This window comes from Vitis vinifera, chromosome 12 (assembly GCF_030704535.1).
Source record: "Vitis vinifera cultivar Pinot Noir 40024 chromosome 12, ASM3070453v1".
Classification (NCBI taxonomy): domain Eukaryota; kingdom Viridiplantae; phylum Streptophyta; class Magnoliopsida; order Vitales; family Vitaceae; genus Vitis; species Vitis vinifera.
This window is the reverse complement of record NC_081816.1, coordinates 17,157,822-17,173,146: the sequence shown is the minus strand read 5'-3', so window position 1 is coordinate 17,173,146 and position 15,325 is coordinate 17,157,822. Positions and strand designations below refer to the sequence as shown.

At 31.2% G+C, this 15,325-nt stretch overlaps 2 protein-coding genes across 2 annotated transcripts; both read left to right on the top strand.

The window, feature by feature from the left end:
• The first annotated feature begins 8,002 nt into the window (after positions 1 to 8,002).
• Positions 8,003 to 8,811, top strand: LOC100258988 (anthocyanidin 3-O-glucosyltransferase 6-like). The gene has a single exon (XM_019223245.2). It carries the CDS (start codon positions 8,018 to 8,020, stop codon positions 8,798 to 8,800), a length of 783 nt encoding a protein of 260 aa, XP_019078790.1. The 5' UTR covers positions 8,003 to 8,017; the 3' UTR covers positions 8,801 to 8,811.
• A 1,914-nt stretch (positions 8,812 to 10,725) lies between these two features.
• On the top strand, positions 10,726 to 12,602 carry LOC100253842 (anthocyanidin 3-O-glucosyltransferase 2-like). Its single transcript, XM_002264847.4, has one exon. The coding sequence runs from the start codon at positions 11,110 to 11,112 to the stop codon at positions 12,538 to 12,540; it is 1,431 nt and encodes a 476-aa protein (XP_002264883.1). The 5' UTR covers positions 10,726 to 11,109; the 3' UTR covers positions 12,541 to 12,602.
• Positions 12,603 to 15,325: the final 2,723 nt, after the last annotated feature.

Sequence of the window (15,325 nt, the reverse complement as noted above, 5' to 3'; positions counted from 1 at the left end):
AGTTGATGAAGTTGTTTTCCTCTCTAAATTCCTAAAAGCTCACATGCCACTCATCCTTGATGTTGTCAGCTCACTCATCACACCCATAAAACAATAAACAAGAAGAGATAAGGAAGATCATACCGCAACGACTTTCACAAAAGGTTGATGAAATAACTTATACCTTCACCCTTTGAGCTCTAGAATAGTGTCAAAAAAACAACCTAATCTTTCTTTCCTTTTTCTAAACTACATTTTACCAAGATCCAAAAGCCCTAAATTTTATTTATATTTGGACAAAGAGAATACCTAAAATAAATAGCCTAATGCATGGGCTTAGAAATAAACTAAGCTCAACAAATTTAGCATATAATATTAACCTTAAAATTACCCATTCAAGGTTTATTAAATCAAAATCAAAATAATTTTTCAAAAACCTTTTCTATACAAAAAATGAAAAATTTGATAGAAAATTTTCAAAGCCTATGTTATATGCTTTCTATAACTAAAGTTTCATGTGAACAAAAAATTGCTAACTTCAAAATTTTAAGCTATTTTAAAAATTATTTAATTTTAAAATAAATCACTATTATTTCTATAAGAACACATATTATCTTTTATTTTCAAAAATGAAAAATGTAAAGTCCACTTAAATTTTGTAGAAAATGAACCTTGAGCAAACTTTCCTGGTGACATTATTTTATCATTTACTTACAAATTTATGTTTACCAAAAATCAATCAACGAACTGAGAATTGATAATTCTAGGTAGCTAGCAAAATATAGAATCACAAGACAACTGATGAAGAGTATGTATATTCTGGTCTCTACCTCTCTGAATTCCTCAAAGCACACATATCACTTATCAAAGATGTAATCCATGAACACGCTCGTCACACCCATAAAACAATCAATAAGAAGAGATCATACTATAAGGGTTTCCCCAAAAGATTGGTGAAAGAACTTATACCTTAACCCATGTAGCTCTAAAGCAATGCCTAGAAAACAACCTAATTTTTCTTTCTTTTTTTTGCACCCATTTTCACCAAGATCCCAAAGGCCTAGGTGTTATTTATATTTAGACTTACAGAATTCCTAAAACAAATTAATAGGCAAATGCATGGGAGGAGAAAACTTTTCATGGGCAGGATAAACTTAGCTCAACAAATTAAGCTTAATATTAAACCTTAAAATTACCATTCAACATGTATTACATAAAAATAAAATAAAATTTTTCGAAAACCATTTGTATACAAAAAATAAGAAAATTTAGAGAAAAGATTGAAAACTTATATTATATGCTCTTTATAACTAAAATTTCAAGTGAACTAAAAAATGTCAACTTCAAATTTTTAAGCTATTTTTAAAATTAGTTATTTTTAAGGCAAATCTCTATTATTTATATAAGGACTAATACTATCTTTTATTTTTAAAAATAAAATATGTATTTAGAGTTCATTAAAATTTTGTAGAAAATGAATCTTCAGGGAAACTCTCCTGGTCACATTATTTTATCATTTTCCTAAAGATTTAAGCTTATTGAAAATCAATTAACCACACTGAGAATTAATAATTCTGGGTAGCTAGTAACACATGGAATCACAAGAAAGCTAATGGAGACTATGTATATTCTGGTATCTTACTTTTTGAATTCCTCAAATCTCGCACACTAATCATCAAAGATGGCGTCCATGAGTTCACTCGTCAGGCCCCATGAAACAATGAACAAGAAGAGATTAGGTAGATCATACCGTAGGGGCTTCCCCTAAATGTTGATGAAAGAACTCATACCTTCACCCTTTGTGCTCTGGAACAATGCCCAGAAAACAATGTAATTTTTCTTTTCTTTTCCTGAAACACTTTTAACAAAGATCCAAAAGCCCTAGATGCTATTTATATTTGGACATAGAGAATAACTAAAAGAAATAGTCCAATGCATAGGCTTAGAAAACTTAAATAGTTATCAAAGAGTTGTTAACACATTATCTATAATACAAATGTCAACCACAACACTTAAATAGTTACTCAAAATATAACATGTCAATATTTGAGTATTCATGAAGAGTTTTTCATACTAATAAATATAAAATTCATGTCTTTATTCATTTTGAAAATTGGGATATGGTGATTCAAATTGAGCATTTGAAAAACCAAAGTTCTCCAAATCAACCACTTCTAGAGTCATGTCACCACCATCCTCGTCATCTACAAAAATATTAAATATATATTAACAAGAGATCATTTTTAAAGAAAAAAATAGTAATTGTTGAACTTTTATAAGTTTACATATTCTACTAATCAATGAGAGCTTGCAGCTGAACTTGAACCTTCTACTTCATTTATTGGAATTAATCATTCTTCATATAGAAGATTTTCTAATTCTTCCACATCTAGCTCTCTTGGCTCATCCTCATCAACTAAACAAAAATCAGTTTCATCAATACATAATCAATGGGATCATAGGTCATTTTCTTGTTGTACAACCTAAAAAAGAAAAACATATAATTATTCATAATTGTCAATGAAAAATTTTAAATTCAAAACAACTAAGAAAGTATTTACATTGAATTTGTAGCCACAAATTGTAATGAACGTATACAAGATCATTAAGTCTTTCATTTTTCAATCTATTCCTTTTTTTGGTATATGTGTATATGTTCAAACACACTCCAAGTCCTCTCACATCCAAAAGAAGATGAAGTTTGACTCAATATTTGAATGACCAACTTTTGAAAATATGGTGCATTATATCCATGTAGCCTCTATTATTCATCTAGTTACTATTTTCACATTAAAATAAGGGAAAAAAAAAAACAACTTCAATTCATTCATCGTTTCATGCTTTCCTTTCATAACTTTTTGATTAATAACATCTATGACATCTCCAATAACTTCTTGCTTATTACAATTTTTTTTTTTTTATCATATTGGAAACATGGATTCAACCAATAAGCTACTGAATGAATGCTTTTCTTTGGTTGTTCATCCTAACGTTCCTTTATGATCTGTGTATAAGGCTTGTATAGTCTTTTATTGTGTTTAAATAATTTCTTGATACCCAAACGAGCATTATAAATGCCTTTATACACATATCCCATCGAAGGCCTCTCATCACAATCAACAATATGTAATAAGAGCACACGTGGAGCAATGAGATTCATAACTATCAAACAATCATTTCAAAATCTATTATCCAAGATGATAGAAACTACAACTCTGCTTTTATTATCCATTAAATATTTAGAGTCCACAAAAAACTTGCTAGTCACCAAAGCTTGCAAGTCATGTTTATGATCATGAAGACTCTTTACTGCAATGAATGCAGTAGCAAAGTGAGTTGCACTAGGTTGAAGAATCTCTATCCATCCTTCTCTTTTTCTCAACCAACTTAACAAAGCAACATGATTACACACAAAAATTGTCACCTTTGATGCATGTCTTACAAGTTCAGCAACATAGTCCATCTTACTAATATCCTTAAAGATCAAATTAAGACAATAAGTTGTACAAGGTGACCAATTGATTTGTTTATACTTCTAAGAAATCAATCTCCTTAAGACCACATAATTTGTTGCATTATCAGTCACTACATGAACTACATTGAGTGAACCAACCCATTCAATCCCTCATCAAATAGCATAAACAAAGTAGTTGCATCATTCACAATATTCGAAGCATCAACAGATTTCACAAACGATATTCCTTGAGGACAGTAAACAATGTTCATTGTTTGTTATCTGTCCAACATCACCCATTATTATACACCCAATTTTTACCCAAATTTTACAATAAGAATTCACAAGTAACTGAACTTCCTTCTTGGCATCCTTTAAATTATTAAACCATAGTTGAAGGTAAGTTGAACCCTTATATCCAAGACAAATTACGAATATAGCATCCAACATTGGCGTGAAGTAGAAGGAATTCACAACATTAATAAGAACGCATGCATCATAAAAGAATCTCTCAACAACCATATCTACTCTCCAAATAGCTTATTTCCTAGCTAATACACTCCTAATGGAAGGTTGAGCTCCTTAAGTAGTTCTTGGTGCAAAATACTTATCCATTGTTGATTTTTTTCTTTTTCCACTATAGTTGCCATAGGATTTTACATATCTTGAACCTCTTCTCCACATTTTGGCATATCCCCTTCAAATTGTGACACCTTAAGACCATAATTCATATGTTTCTTGGATTTCACAAACTCCTACAAAGAATTTTCCATTTGAAATCTACATTAGGAGGAATTGATTTACATGGACCAATATATTGTTTCACTCCAACAAGGTGTTGTTTCCGTTTTATGAATTCCCCTACCTTTTGCAACTTTTTTACAATATAAACAAACAAGAACTTTCCTTCCATTTGTATTTTTTTCTTTAGAAACATGCTCCTATGTAGGGTTGGTGTTGTCTCTACTTGTTTGTGAATTTGTATTTGAATCTTGACCAGAGGATGGGGTCAAGTTTGATTCCATTTTGATTTTTCTATAAAATTGTAAACAAAAACAACAATTTTAATCACCATTCAATGCATTCATCAATAAAAAAATATGACTTCAATCAAGTCATCCACAATTTAAAAAAAAATAAAAGAATTAAAGAATTTATTATAGAAAATTCTTTCAAAATCAGAAATTTACTTTCAAATAAAAAATTTATTTAAAATATAAAAATAATATTTTTATTTAAAAATTAGAAAATTTAAATTTATTTAAAATTATCTAAAAAACGCAACATAATGTTTGATTCATTGATTATTTCCAAAAAAATTATTTTAATTTCTAATGTTTTTAATTATTTTAATAATTTATTTAAACTCAAATAAGATATTTTAAAAATCAATATAAAATTTAAAAAAATAAAATGAAAATAAAGTAAAGAAATAAATAAATCTAAACAAATGATTCAATTATTCAAATGAAATTTCAATGAATATTGATATTGTAATTTAATAAATCAATATGCAATAAAATTATAAAATATTAAATATTAAATAAATTAAATAAATTGCAAGATTCCAAAGTTTAAACTCATAATGGGAGATTTGGAATCCAGTGCGGTCGTCGGCATGTGGAGGCGATGGCTTCTCCAATGTGGTGCAACTATTGGAGACGTGCGTGCTAGTAAGGAGGGAAGGTAAAAAAATGGCTTATATACAGAGCAAAACGACGTTGTTTCGATGCCAAATGCATCAAAACAACGCTATTTTGATGGCAAAAAAATAAAAAAGGTATGAACCATTTAGTTTGGGGGAAACCAGCTGATTCACCAATAAGATCGCTAATTTCGACGGTTGGAGGCTAGTCCAACCCTTCGACGGTTTAAATCACCAAAGCAAACCGAAAAATTGACTGATCGAAAGTCAAACCAATTGGATCGACCGGTCTGATCCGATTTCTAAAATCATGTTCATACCTTTAAAATTTGTTTAGAAAATTAAGAGAAACTCATACATATATAGTGTTTGAAACATTTTTTCCAATTTGATGTGGAATAAATATCACATATATTCCCTCAAAATGTTGATTCCAAGTAGATGGGCAAATGAACAATTTAGTATTAAAAAGAAAAAAAAATACATGGATGGTAATGTGTATTAATTCATTTTTGACTCTTGTTATAACACCCCACATTTATTGTTAGGGCAAAACTGTAAATTAGAATAAAATATAAATAAATAAATTTAATAAGGGTATAAAGACCTTTTTTGCATTAAAAGTCCTAGTTATAAATTAGATTTTCTTTGTCTTTTTCATTCAGAAAACCCTATTATACATGGATGGAAATTCAAAAATCAACAAATCTCAACTTTTAAACCAACATATCAACAATAGAATTTTTTTGTCCAAGCAATTTCAAACTTAAAACAATAGCTAACAGTAATCAAATTCTAACATTTAACAAAGTACCAAAAAGAGAGTTTAAACAAATGTCTTAATAAGGCCAAATTTATCATCCTAACTGTCACTCCTCGCCTGAATTGAGAGTACTTGAAATATTATCAACAAAGGGGAATGAGCTCAAAACCCAATAAAGAACATTAATGTACAATTTCATGGATCAAATAGTTTCAATCATGCTTACAAATAGGAGATATTAAGTTCAAATATTCTAATACATTTTCATCTGTTCAACCAAACATTTTCATATATATCAAAACCATTTCACATCAAATCCAAATCAAACACATTTAAAATATTTTCACTCTTATTATCATATAACAAATGGTGCATAATTGGGTGAGATTTTACAAATGAGTTACTAGTTTCAAATTAGTTCTATTTAAGGTGAACAAAACCAAATGTCAACAATTACAACCCATTGCCTAGGGTCGTATAATATCAATTATTATAACCCATTGACTAGGGTTGAAAATGTCAACAATTATAACTCGTTGACTAGAGTTATTAAAACTAGAGTCAAACACTTCATTTCATTAATTCAAACTTACAAAACAAAATCTCATATTTCTACAATTTTTATCTTTCATAAACAAAGAAAATGCTCAAACATATTTTTCATACAAAACATATATTTGATCCATGTATAAAAATAAAAATAAAAATTTTCATAAATCAAAATAAAATTTAAAAAAAAATACTTTCTTTTACAAAATCTATATTAATTTCCCTTACCTCATAGAAGCACTAAAAAACCTTGAAGTATTTAATCCTAAAGAGTTTTGCCCCAAAAAACCTATTTCAAACTTAACAAAAAAAGACATAACTATTACTATTAACTATTTATCTAAATTTAAGGGCTTGAGAATCCTAATAATTTTATATGTTATGTCATCTATATTATTTTTAACTTCTTAATCAATAACAATTTAATACATAAGTTTCTAAATTCTTATAGAAGTTTGATTCTTTCCAAAATTTATTCCTAAGATTCTATTAATTTATTATTATTTTTTTAAAATTAAATTTCTCAAAAATATATTTTTTCTATTTATTACATTAAACTATTATTATTATTATTACTAATATTTCATTTATTAGCTTAAAATTAAATATTATTAGTTTTATTAATTTTCAGATTCATTACATAACCAACGCATTACCCTCTATATTCAGTGCATACACAAAACCCAAAATAAAAACAAGTTTTCTTCCTACTGTCATCATTATCATTTATTATTATAATACTTTTTATTTTCAACATCTAACTTCCTTTCCGGTGCACACGCTTTTTCTTTCTCTTTTGTTTTTTTTCTTCTCAAGCCTACACTACACTGCCACTCCACGTCCCCTCATGTCTTCTATTTATTTATTTATTATTATTATTATAATCCATTTGTTTTCCTTTTCAAAAACAATCTCGTGGTCAATGATTCATTTTTCTTTCTTATATTTTTTTTTTTCCTCAATCTAAAGCCGACATAACTGAACTATTTTATTTATTTAGTTATTTATTTCGTTTAAACCTATAATTTATTTTCTTCTATTTGTATTTATTTATTTTATCTATGCAGTTGAATATTCAAAATTTTCTTATCTTCATTAATAAATTAATCTATATTGATAAATTTTTAATATTTTAATCTAAAAAAAATTAAATAAACAAATTATAATTTAGATTGAAATCTTTTAAAGAATTTTTAAACGAATCAAAACTAATTAATGAATTTAAAATAATAATCTAAATATTAAAATTTTATTTAAAAAATTTGGAACTTTTAAATCTTTATCTCTAGGTTTTTCAATTCTTAAGATAAAAGAGTTTTACTCAAGAGAAAAAATAAAGAAAATCTAATTTATAGGTAAAATTTTTAATAAGGAAAAGATTTTTTTATCATTATTAAATTAATTATTTTTTAATTATGATTTTAGCCTTGGATTTGGTGCATTACAGAAAATTTTTAAAAGGGTAAGAAATTTTTATTCATTAAATTTTTTTTAAAAAAACTTCAAACCTTGACTTTACAAATTTTGGCCCATAAATCGAAGAACTTTATGTGGAAGGTGTAGCTATCCGAACCCTTCCTCGAGGGAACGTGAATCATGTCCTGCACCCACATGATTGATGTGACCGATGAGTTTGGGGTGCCTTCCTATCTCTTCTTCCCTCCCAGTGCTGCTTTTCTTGGCTTCCTGTTGCATCTGGCAGTTCCTCCATGATTATGAGGGCTTGGATATTAATGAGTTCAAGGACTCGGATGCTGAGTTGGAGGTTCCAAGTTTTGCTAACTCAGTTCCGGGTAAGGCCTTTCCTTCTTTGATGATTGACAAGGAAAGTGGAGGGGCCGAGATGCTTCTTCATCACACGAGGAGATTCAGACACGTCAAGGGTATTCTGGTAAATACATTTATTGAGCTTGAATCACATGCTATTCAATCACTTTCTGGCAGTACAGTACCCGTAGTGTATCCGGTTGGACCCATACTCAACACCCGAAGGGGATCTGATGGGGGTCAACAAGATGCTAGTGCCATCATGAGCTGGCTTGATGATCAGCCTCCATCATCCGTGGTTTTCCTGTGCTTCGGGAGCATGGGAAGCTTTGGTGCGGATCAAATCAAGGAGATATCACATGCGTTAGAGCACAGTCGGCATCGCTTCTTGTGGTCCCTTCGCCAACCTCCCCCAAAGGGTAAAGTGATTACAAGCGACTATGAAAATATTGAGCAAGTTCTACCAGAAGGATTTTTACATCGGACGGCTAGAATTGGAAAGGTGATTGGATGGGCTCCACAAATAGCGGTTTTAGCCCACTCAGCTGTTGAAGGATTTGTATCTCATTGTGGATGGAATTCTTTACTAGAAAGCATATGGTATCGTGTTCCAGTAGCCACATGGCCAATATATGCAGAATAACAAATCAACGCATTTCAAATGGTGAAAGATTTGGGGTTGACGGTAAAAATTAAAATTGATTACAATAAGGATCATGATCATATTGTAAGTGCTCATTGTAGGGACCCCTCCCCTTGGGAAACACGTGGCACGCGGCTCATGGTGACGCGTGGCACGTACTATCGGCCGGACCATCATCATCCGGATTCCCCTACAGATATGTATGGTGCGGCTATCCTATCCGGAACCCCAAAGGAAAGACAAACAACGTTTCAGCTTCTCCTATCCAAGGAAGAGCAAACGACGCTGGCAGAGCGTAGACACCCGGATAGTCTCCACAAACACATCCGGATATTCAGCATGATCCATCCGGATATAAATCGTCTGGATGATCAATTAAAGTAAAGCGAGTCTTACACGCAATCACAACAAGCAGCCATGGCCCACATCCCATCACCTGCAGAATGAGAAGACAAGAGGAAGTGACAGCAAGTCACTTCCCACGATCATTCTACATAATCGCTTCCCACGATCTCTGACAGCCGCATCATCTACCATGGTCTCTGACAGCCATTCGTAGGATGATAGTGCTCCTACTAACACCTATTGTCATCATCACAACAGAAAATATCTCCCCACCATTAATGAGAGGAACAGTACCCCTGAAGCTGTATATATATGACTTCACACGAAGAAGAAAGGGATGATCTCCTAGTAACCTCTTGATACCTAGTAAAAGGCCAACTGCCTCATATATCTTATTCTCTTACTATGGCTAACAACATCATCGGAGGGTGCATCCGGACACCCTGTCCGGATGCCTTTTTGCAGGTACAACCACTGAATCAAGAACCCCTTGTGTGTTGAGAATCGCGTGTCCATCCATCTAGCAGCAACGCGGCCCACCTGATACGCGAGGTGACAACACTCATGAGATTGAAAATGGATTAAGGAACCTAATGAATACCAACAGTGAAGTGAGGCTGAGGCAAAAGAAGAAAGAAATGCAAAAAATAAGTAGAAGAGTCATGATAGATGGTGGGTCCTCGCACTTTTCTTTAGGCCATTTTATTGAAGACATGGTGGCCAACATTTCATACAAGCAACAAAGTCGTGATACCTATTGTATGAATTATTTTGTACTAGTATGAAAGGAAAAGGTGCATTGTAGGCTCTAATAAATTAATTTATCATATGCTTTATTTTAATGCTCAAATAATTTCTTTGATAAAGTCAAGAAATTTGACCTTTCAAACTAGGAAATGTGTTATCTCTTTATTATTTAGTAAAACAAGTTTACAAGTGAATGAATTTAGTAATATGTCGATCTCATTGATCAATGAATACACAATTGAACATTTTCCGGTACTAGTAATAAAATTAACTATATAATTACAAATCAACAAACCCTATTGGTTTGAGACAATCTTCATAAGTGTTTTTTCTAAATATTTTTTATATTCTTATGTGATTGAATATATTTTGGATTATGACTTATATAATTTCTCACATTCTAATCAAAAGCAATAATTAAATCTCAATAATCAACCTATATGATAACGGAATCAGTTTAAATAGGTTTAAAAGTTACTAATTTAATATATCCTATTTATGTACAAAAAAATTGTGAGTATTGTCCCGAAATATGTTTCTAATATCAACATAACATTTCTTCCTCATTTTGTTTGGCTAATGAAAAGCCATTAGAAAAAAAATATATAGATATTTGATTAAAATGATTAAAATAGTCTCTAATTCGAACAATGCTCTTTTTTTTAAAAAAAAATATCGAAAATGATAATATTTTTTTAATAAAAATATCATTCATTTATGTTAAAGCAATTTGAAAAAAAGATATTTTTATTCACTTATATTTTTTATTAATAAAAATATCATTCATTTATGTCAAAGCATTTTATTTATTTATAAGTATTAAGATATTTTTATTCATTTATAATTTTTATTTAGAACTTTAAACCAATAGAAGATGGCTTTACAAATTTTGGCCCAAAGATCCCCAAGAACTTTATTTGAAAGGTGTAGCATATTCGAACCCTTCGTCCAGGGAACATGAATCATAATTTCGTTGCTGGTTTTATATTAAAATACATGGGATACATCGAGAACCACCCACTTTTGCCTCAATCTTCAACCAAGACCAACCACAATCATACAAAAACGATAAGGAAAATAAATTGAACCAGCAAAGCCCTGACATCACTTCCTTTGTCCTCCAATACTATCCAGCCACAAGTATAAGAGTGTCACACCACTGCAAAGCCCTCAAAACATCCCATTTTTCCTCTCTTTGCAGTAACTGCTAGTTAGTGATGGAGCAAACTGAGCTGGTCTTCATCCCATTTCCTATCATCGGCCACCTTACGTCTGCACTGGAGATTGCAAAGCTGATTACTCAGCGAGACCCCCGATTCTCAATCACGATCATCATCATGAAGTTTCCGTTTGAGTCCATTGATGGTATGGACACGGACTCTGATTCCATACGTTTCGTTACACTTCCTCCTGTAGAGGTCTGCTCCAGTACGACGCCGTCTGGTTTCTTCCTCTCTGAATTCCTCAAAGCTCACATCCCAGTCGTCAGAGACGCCATCCACGAGCTCACTCGCTCCAACTCGGTTCGTCTCGCAGGGTTCGTTATTGATATGTTCTGCACCCACATGATCGATGTGGCCGATGAGTTTGGGGTGCCTTCCTATCTCTTCTTCACTTCCAGCGCTGCTTTTCTTGGCTTCCTGTTGCATCTTCAGTTCCTCCATGATTATGAGGGCTTGGATTTCAATAAGTTCAAGGACTCGGATGCTGAGTTGGATGTTCCGAGTTTCGCGAACTCAGTTCCGGGTAAGGTCTTCCCTTCTCGGATGTTTGACAAGGAAGGCGGAGGGGCTGAGACGCTTCTTTATCACACGAGGAGATTCAGAGAAGTCAAAGGTATTCTGGTAAATACATTTATTGAGCTTGAATTACATGCTGTTCGATCACTTTCTGACAGTACAGTACCCGAGGTGTATCCCGTTGGACCCATACTCAACACCCGAATGGGATCTGGTGGGTGTCAACAAGATGCTAGTGCCATCATGAGCTGGCTTGATGATCAGCCTCCATCGTCAGTTGTTTTCCTGTGCTTCGGGAGCAGGGGAACCTTTGGTGCGGAACAGATCAAGGAGATAGCGTATGGGCTAGAGCACAGTGGGCATCGCTTCTTGTGGTCCCTTCGCCAACCTCCCCCAAAGGGTAAAATGGATTTTCCAAGCGACTATGAAAGTATTGAGGAAGTTCTACCAGAAGGATTTTTACATCGGACAGCTAGAATTGGAAAGGTGATTGGATGGGCTCCACAAGCAGCGGTTTTATCCCACTCAGCTGTTGGAGGATTTGTATCTCATTGTGGATGGAATTCTTTGCTAGAAAGCGTATGGTATGGTGTTCCTGTGGCCACTTGGCCAATCTATGCAGAGCAACAAATCAACGCATTTCAAATGGTGAAAGATTTGGGGTTGGCCACAGAAATTAAAATAGATTACAATAAGGATAATGATTATGTTGTAAGTGCTCATGAGATTGAAAATGGATTGAGGAACCTAATGAATATTGATAGTGAAGTGAGGCAAAAGAGGAAAGAAATGCAAAAAATAAGTAGAAGAGTCATGATAGATGGTGGGTCCTCGCACTTTTCTTTAGGCCATTTTATTGAAGACATGGTGGCTAACATTCCATGCAAGCAACAAAGACGTGATACCTAATGTATGAATTAGTTTATACTAATATGAAATAAAAAGGTGCATTGTAGGCTCTAATAAATTAATTTATCATCTCCTTTATTTGAATGCTCAAATATTTCTTTGATGATGTCAAGAAATTTGACCTTTCAAACTAGGAAATGTGTTCTTTCTTTATTATTTAGTGAAACAAGTTTACAAGGGCATGAATTTAGTTATATGTGGATCTCATTGATCAATGAATACACACTTGAGCATTTTCCTGTAGGAAGCTGGACTAGTGATAAAATCAACTACATAACTAAAAATCCACAAACCCTATTGAATTTGGTTTGATGGGGATGAATAGATATAAGAATTTTTATAAGAATTTGTTCAATTGGATCACTATTAATTTGATGCTTGCCTTCAGATTAGAGACAACTATCCACTTGAGAAATTTAATTAATTTCTGGGCAGTGTTTATCTTCTTTTCTACAAGCATGATGCTCGAAGAGCAAATTAATGTTCTCAAACTATTTGGTGTGTTGGTATGGATTTAAGAAACTAACGTCTCATCAATGCATATCAAGGCATCTACGCATGTGAGAGATCAATAGATTCAAAATGATTCTAATTGGAGCATTTTTTAATTAAGAGGTAGCTACCTTGAGTCTTGTGAGAAAGAAAATAATTAGATGAAGAAGGTAATTGGTATGGAGATGAGGATTTAGAATTATAAGTTCTTTAGATTTGATTATGGAGAGAGTTGAGAGAATATAATTTTTTTTTTTATAAGAAAATTACTAAGAGATGTGAAAAAAGTCTTTAAAAAAATGATAATAATAATTTAAACACAAAAATGATTATGTATATAGTATTGAATTATGAATTTGTCCTTTCCTTTCTTTTAATGAAAAATAAATACATATGGAAATTGATAATTGAAGTTGTTATTCAATCATCTAAAGATTAGCTTAGATGGAATATATTGTAATGATCTACTCCTAATCGTGTAAATATTGTTTACTTTGAATCCAACCTATCATATCCCATAAGATTAGGGTGGTCAAACAAATTCTCACACTGGGGGGTCAAGGATCAACTTTAATACTATTTGTAATGGCTCACTCCCAACAGTATAGATATTATCCTCCCAACTGTAAATATTGTTCATTCTAAACCCAAAAATCTCTCACAGCTTTAAAACGTGTGTATAAAATTAAAAGGAGCTTATACATATATGATGTCAGGATTTTTTTTCCTCATTTGATGAAAGATGCCACATGTATTCCCTCAAAATACTGATTCCAATTAGATGTGAAGAGGAACCATTTAGTATTAGAAAGAAAAGAAATACATAGATGGTAATATGTATTATTTCTATTCCTTAGTCTTGTTGCAAGGACACTCATTGCTATATAATATATATATATATATATATATATATATATATATATTTAAAGAACTTTGAAAATTAATTTTGTTATATACAAAATTAACTTATAATTAAAATAAAATCATTTATAATACAAATATTGGATTGATAAATAATTATATAAGTAATTATCTTAATTTAGCTCAATTTTAAGTCTTAAAATACAGATTCGAAATATATTAAATAAAATAAAATTTCACTTAAATCTTACATGGATAAATAGAAATAATAACTTCTATACAAAAAATAAAAAATTTTATAGAAAAAATTGAAAGCTTATCTTATTTTCTTTCTACAACTAAAATTCGAGTGAACAAAAAACTATTAACTTCAAATTTTTAAGCTATTTTAAGATAAATCTCTATTATTTACCTAAGAACTCATACTATCTTTAATTTTCAAAAATAAAAATATATCCAAATGTGCACCTAAATTTTGTAGAAAATGAACCTTGAGCAAACTCTCCTAATCACGTTATTTTATCATTTACCCAAAGATTTATGCTTATCAAAAATCAATCAACCACATTGAGAATTGATAATTTTAGCTAGCTAGTAACATGTGCAATCAGAAGAAAGTCAATGAAGAGTACATATATTCACATCTCTTCTTTTCTGAATTCCTCAAAAGACATCATCCATGAGCTCATTAATCACACCCATAAAACAATGAACAAGAAGAGACCAAGAAAATATCATATTGTAGGCGCATCGCCAAAAGGTTTGTTGAAATAACTTATACCTTCACCCTCTGAGCTCTAGAATAGTGTCGAAAAGAACAACCTAATCTTTCTTTCTTTTTTCTGAACTACTTTTTACCAAGATCCCAAAGCCTTAGATGCTATTTATATTTGGACTTGGAGAATACTTAAAAATAAATAGCCCAACTATGGGCTTAGAGAACTTTTCAAGGGTTGGATAAACATAGCTCAACAAAATTAGCTTAAAATAACCTTTAAAATTACCCATTCAAGACCTATCAAATCAAAAGAAAATTAAAATAAAAACTTTTGGAAACCTTTTCTATGCAAAAATTTCAAAAAAAAAATATTATATAAAAAATTGAAAACTTATCTTATATGCTTTCGATAACTTAAATTTTGAGAGAACAAAAAACTGTAAAATTCAAAATTTTCATCTATTTTTCAAAACATTTGTTTTTAAGATAAATCTCTATTATTTATATAACAACTTATACTATCTTTTATTTTCAAAAATAAAAAATTTATTCAAAGTCCACTTAAATTTTGTTGATAATGAACCTTGAGCAAACTCTCATGGTCACATTATTTAATCATTTACCTAAAGATTTATGCTTAAAGAAAATCAATCAACCACATTCAGAATTGATAATTCTAAGTAGTTAGTAACACATGGAGTCACAATTCCATAC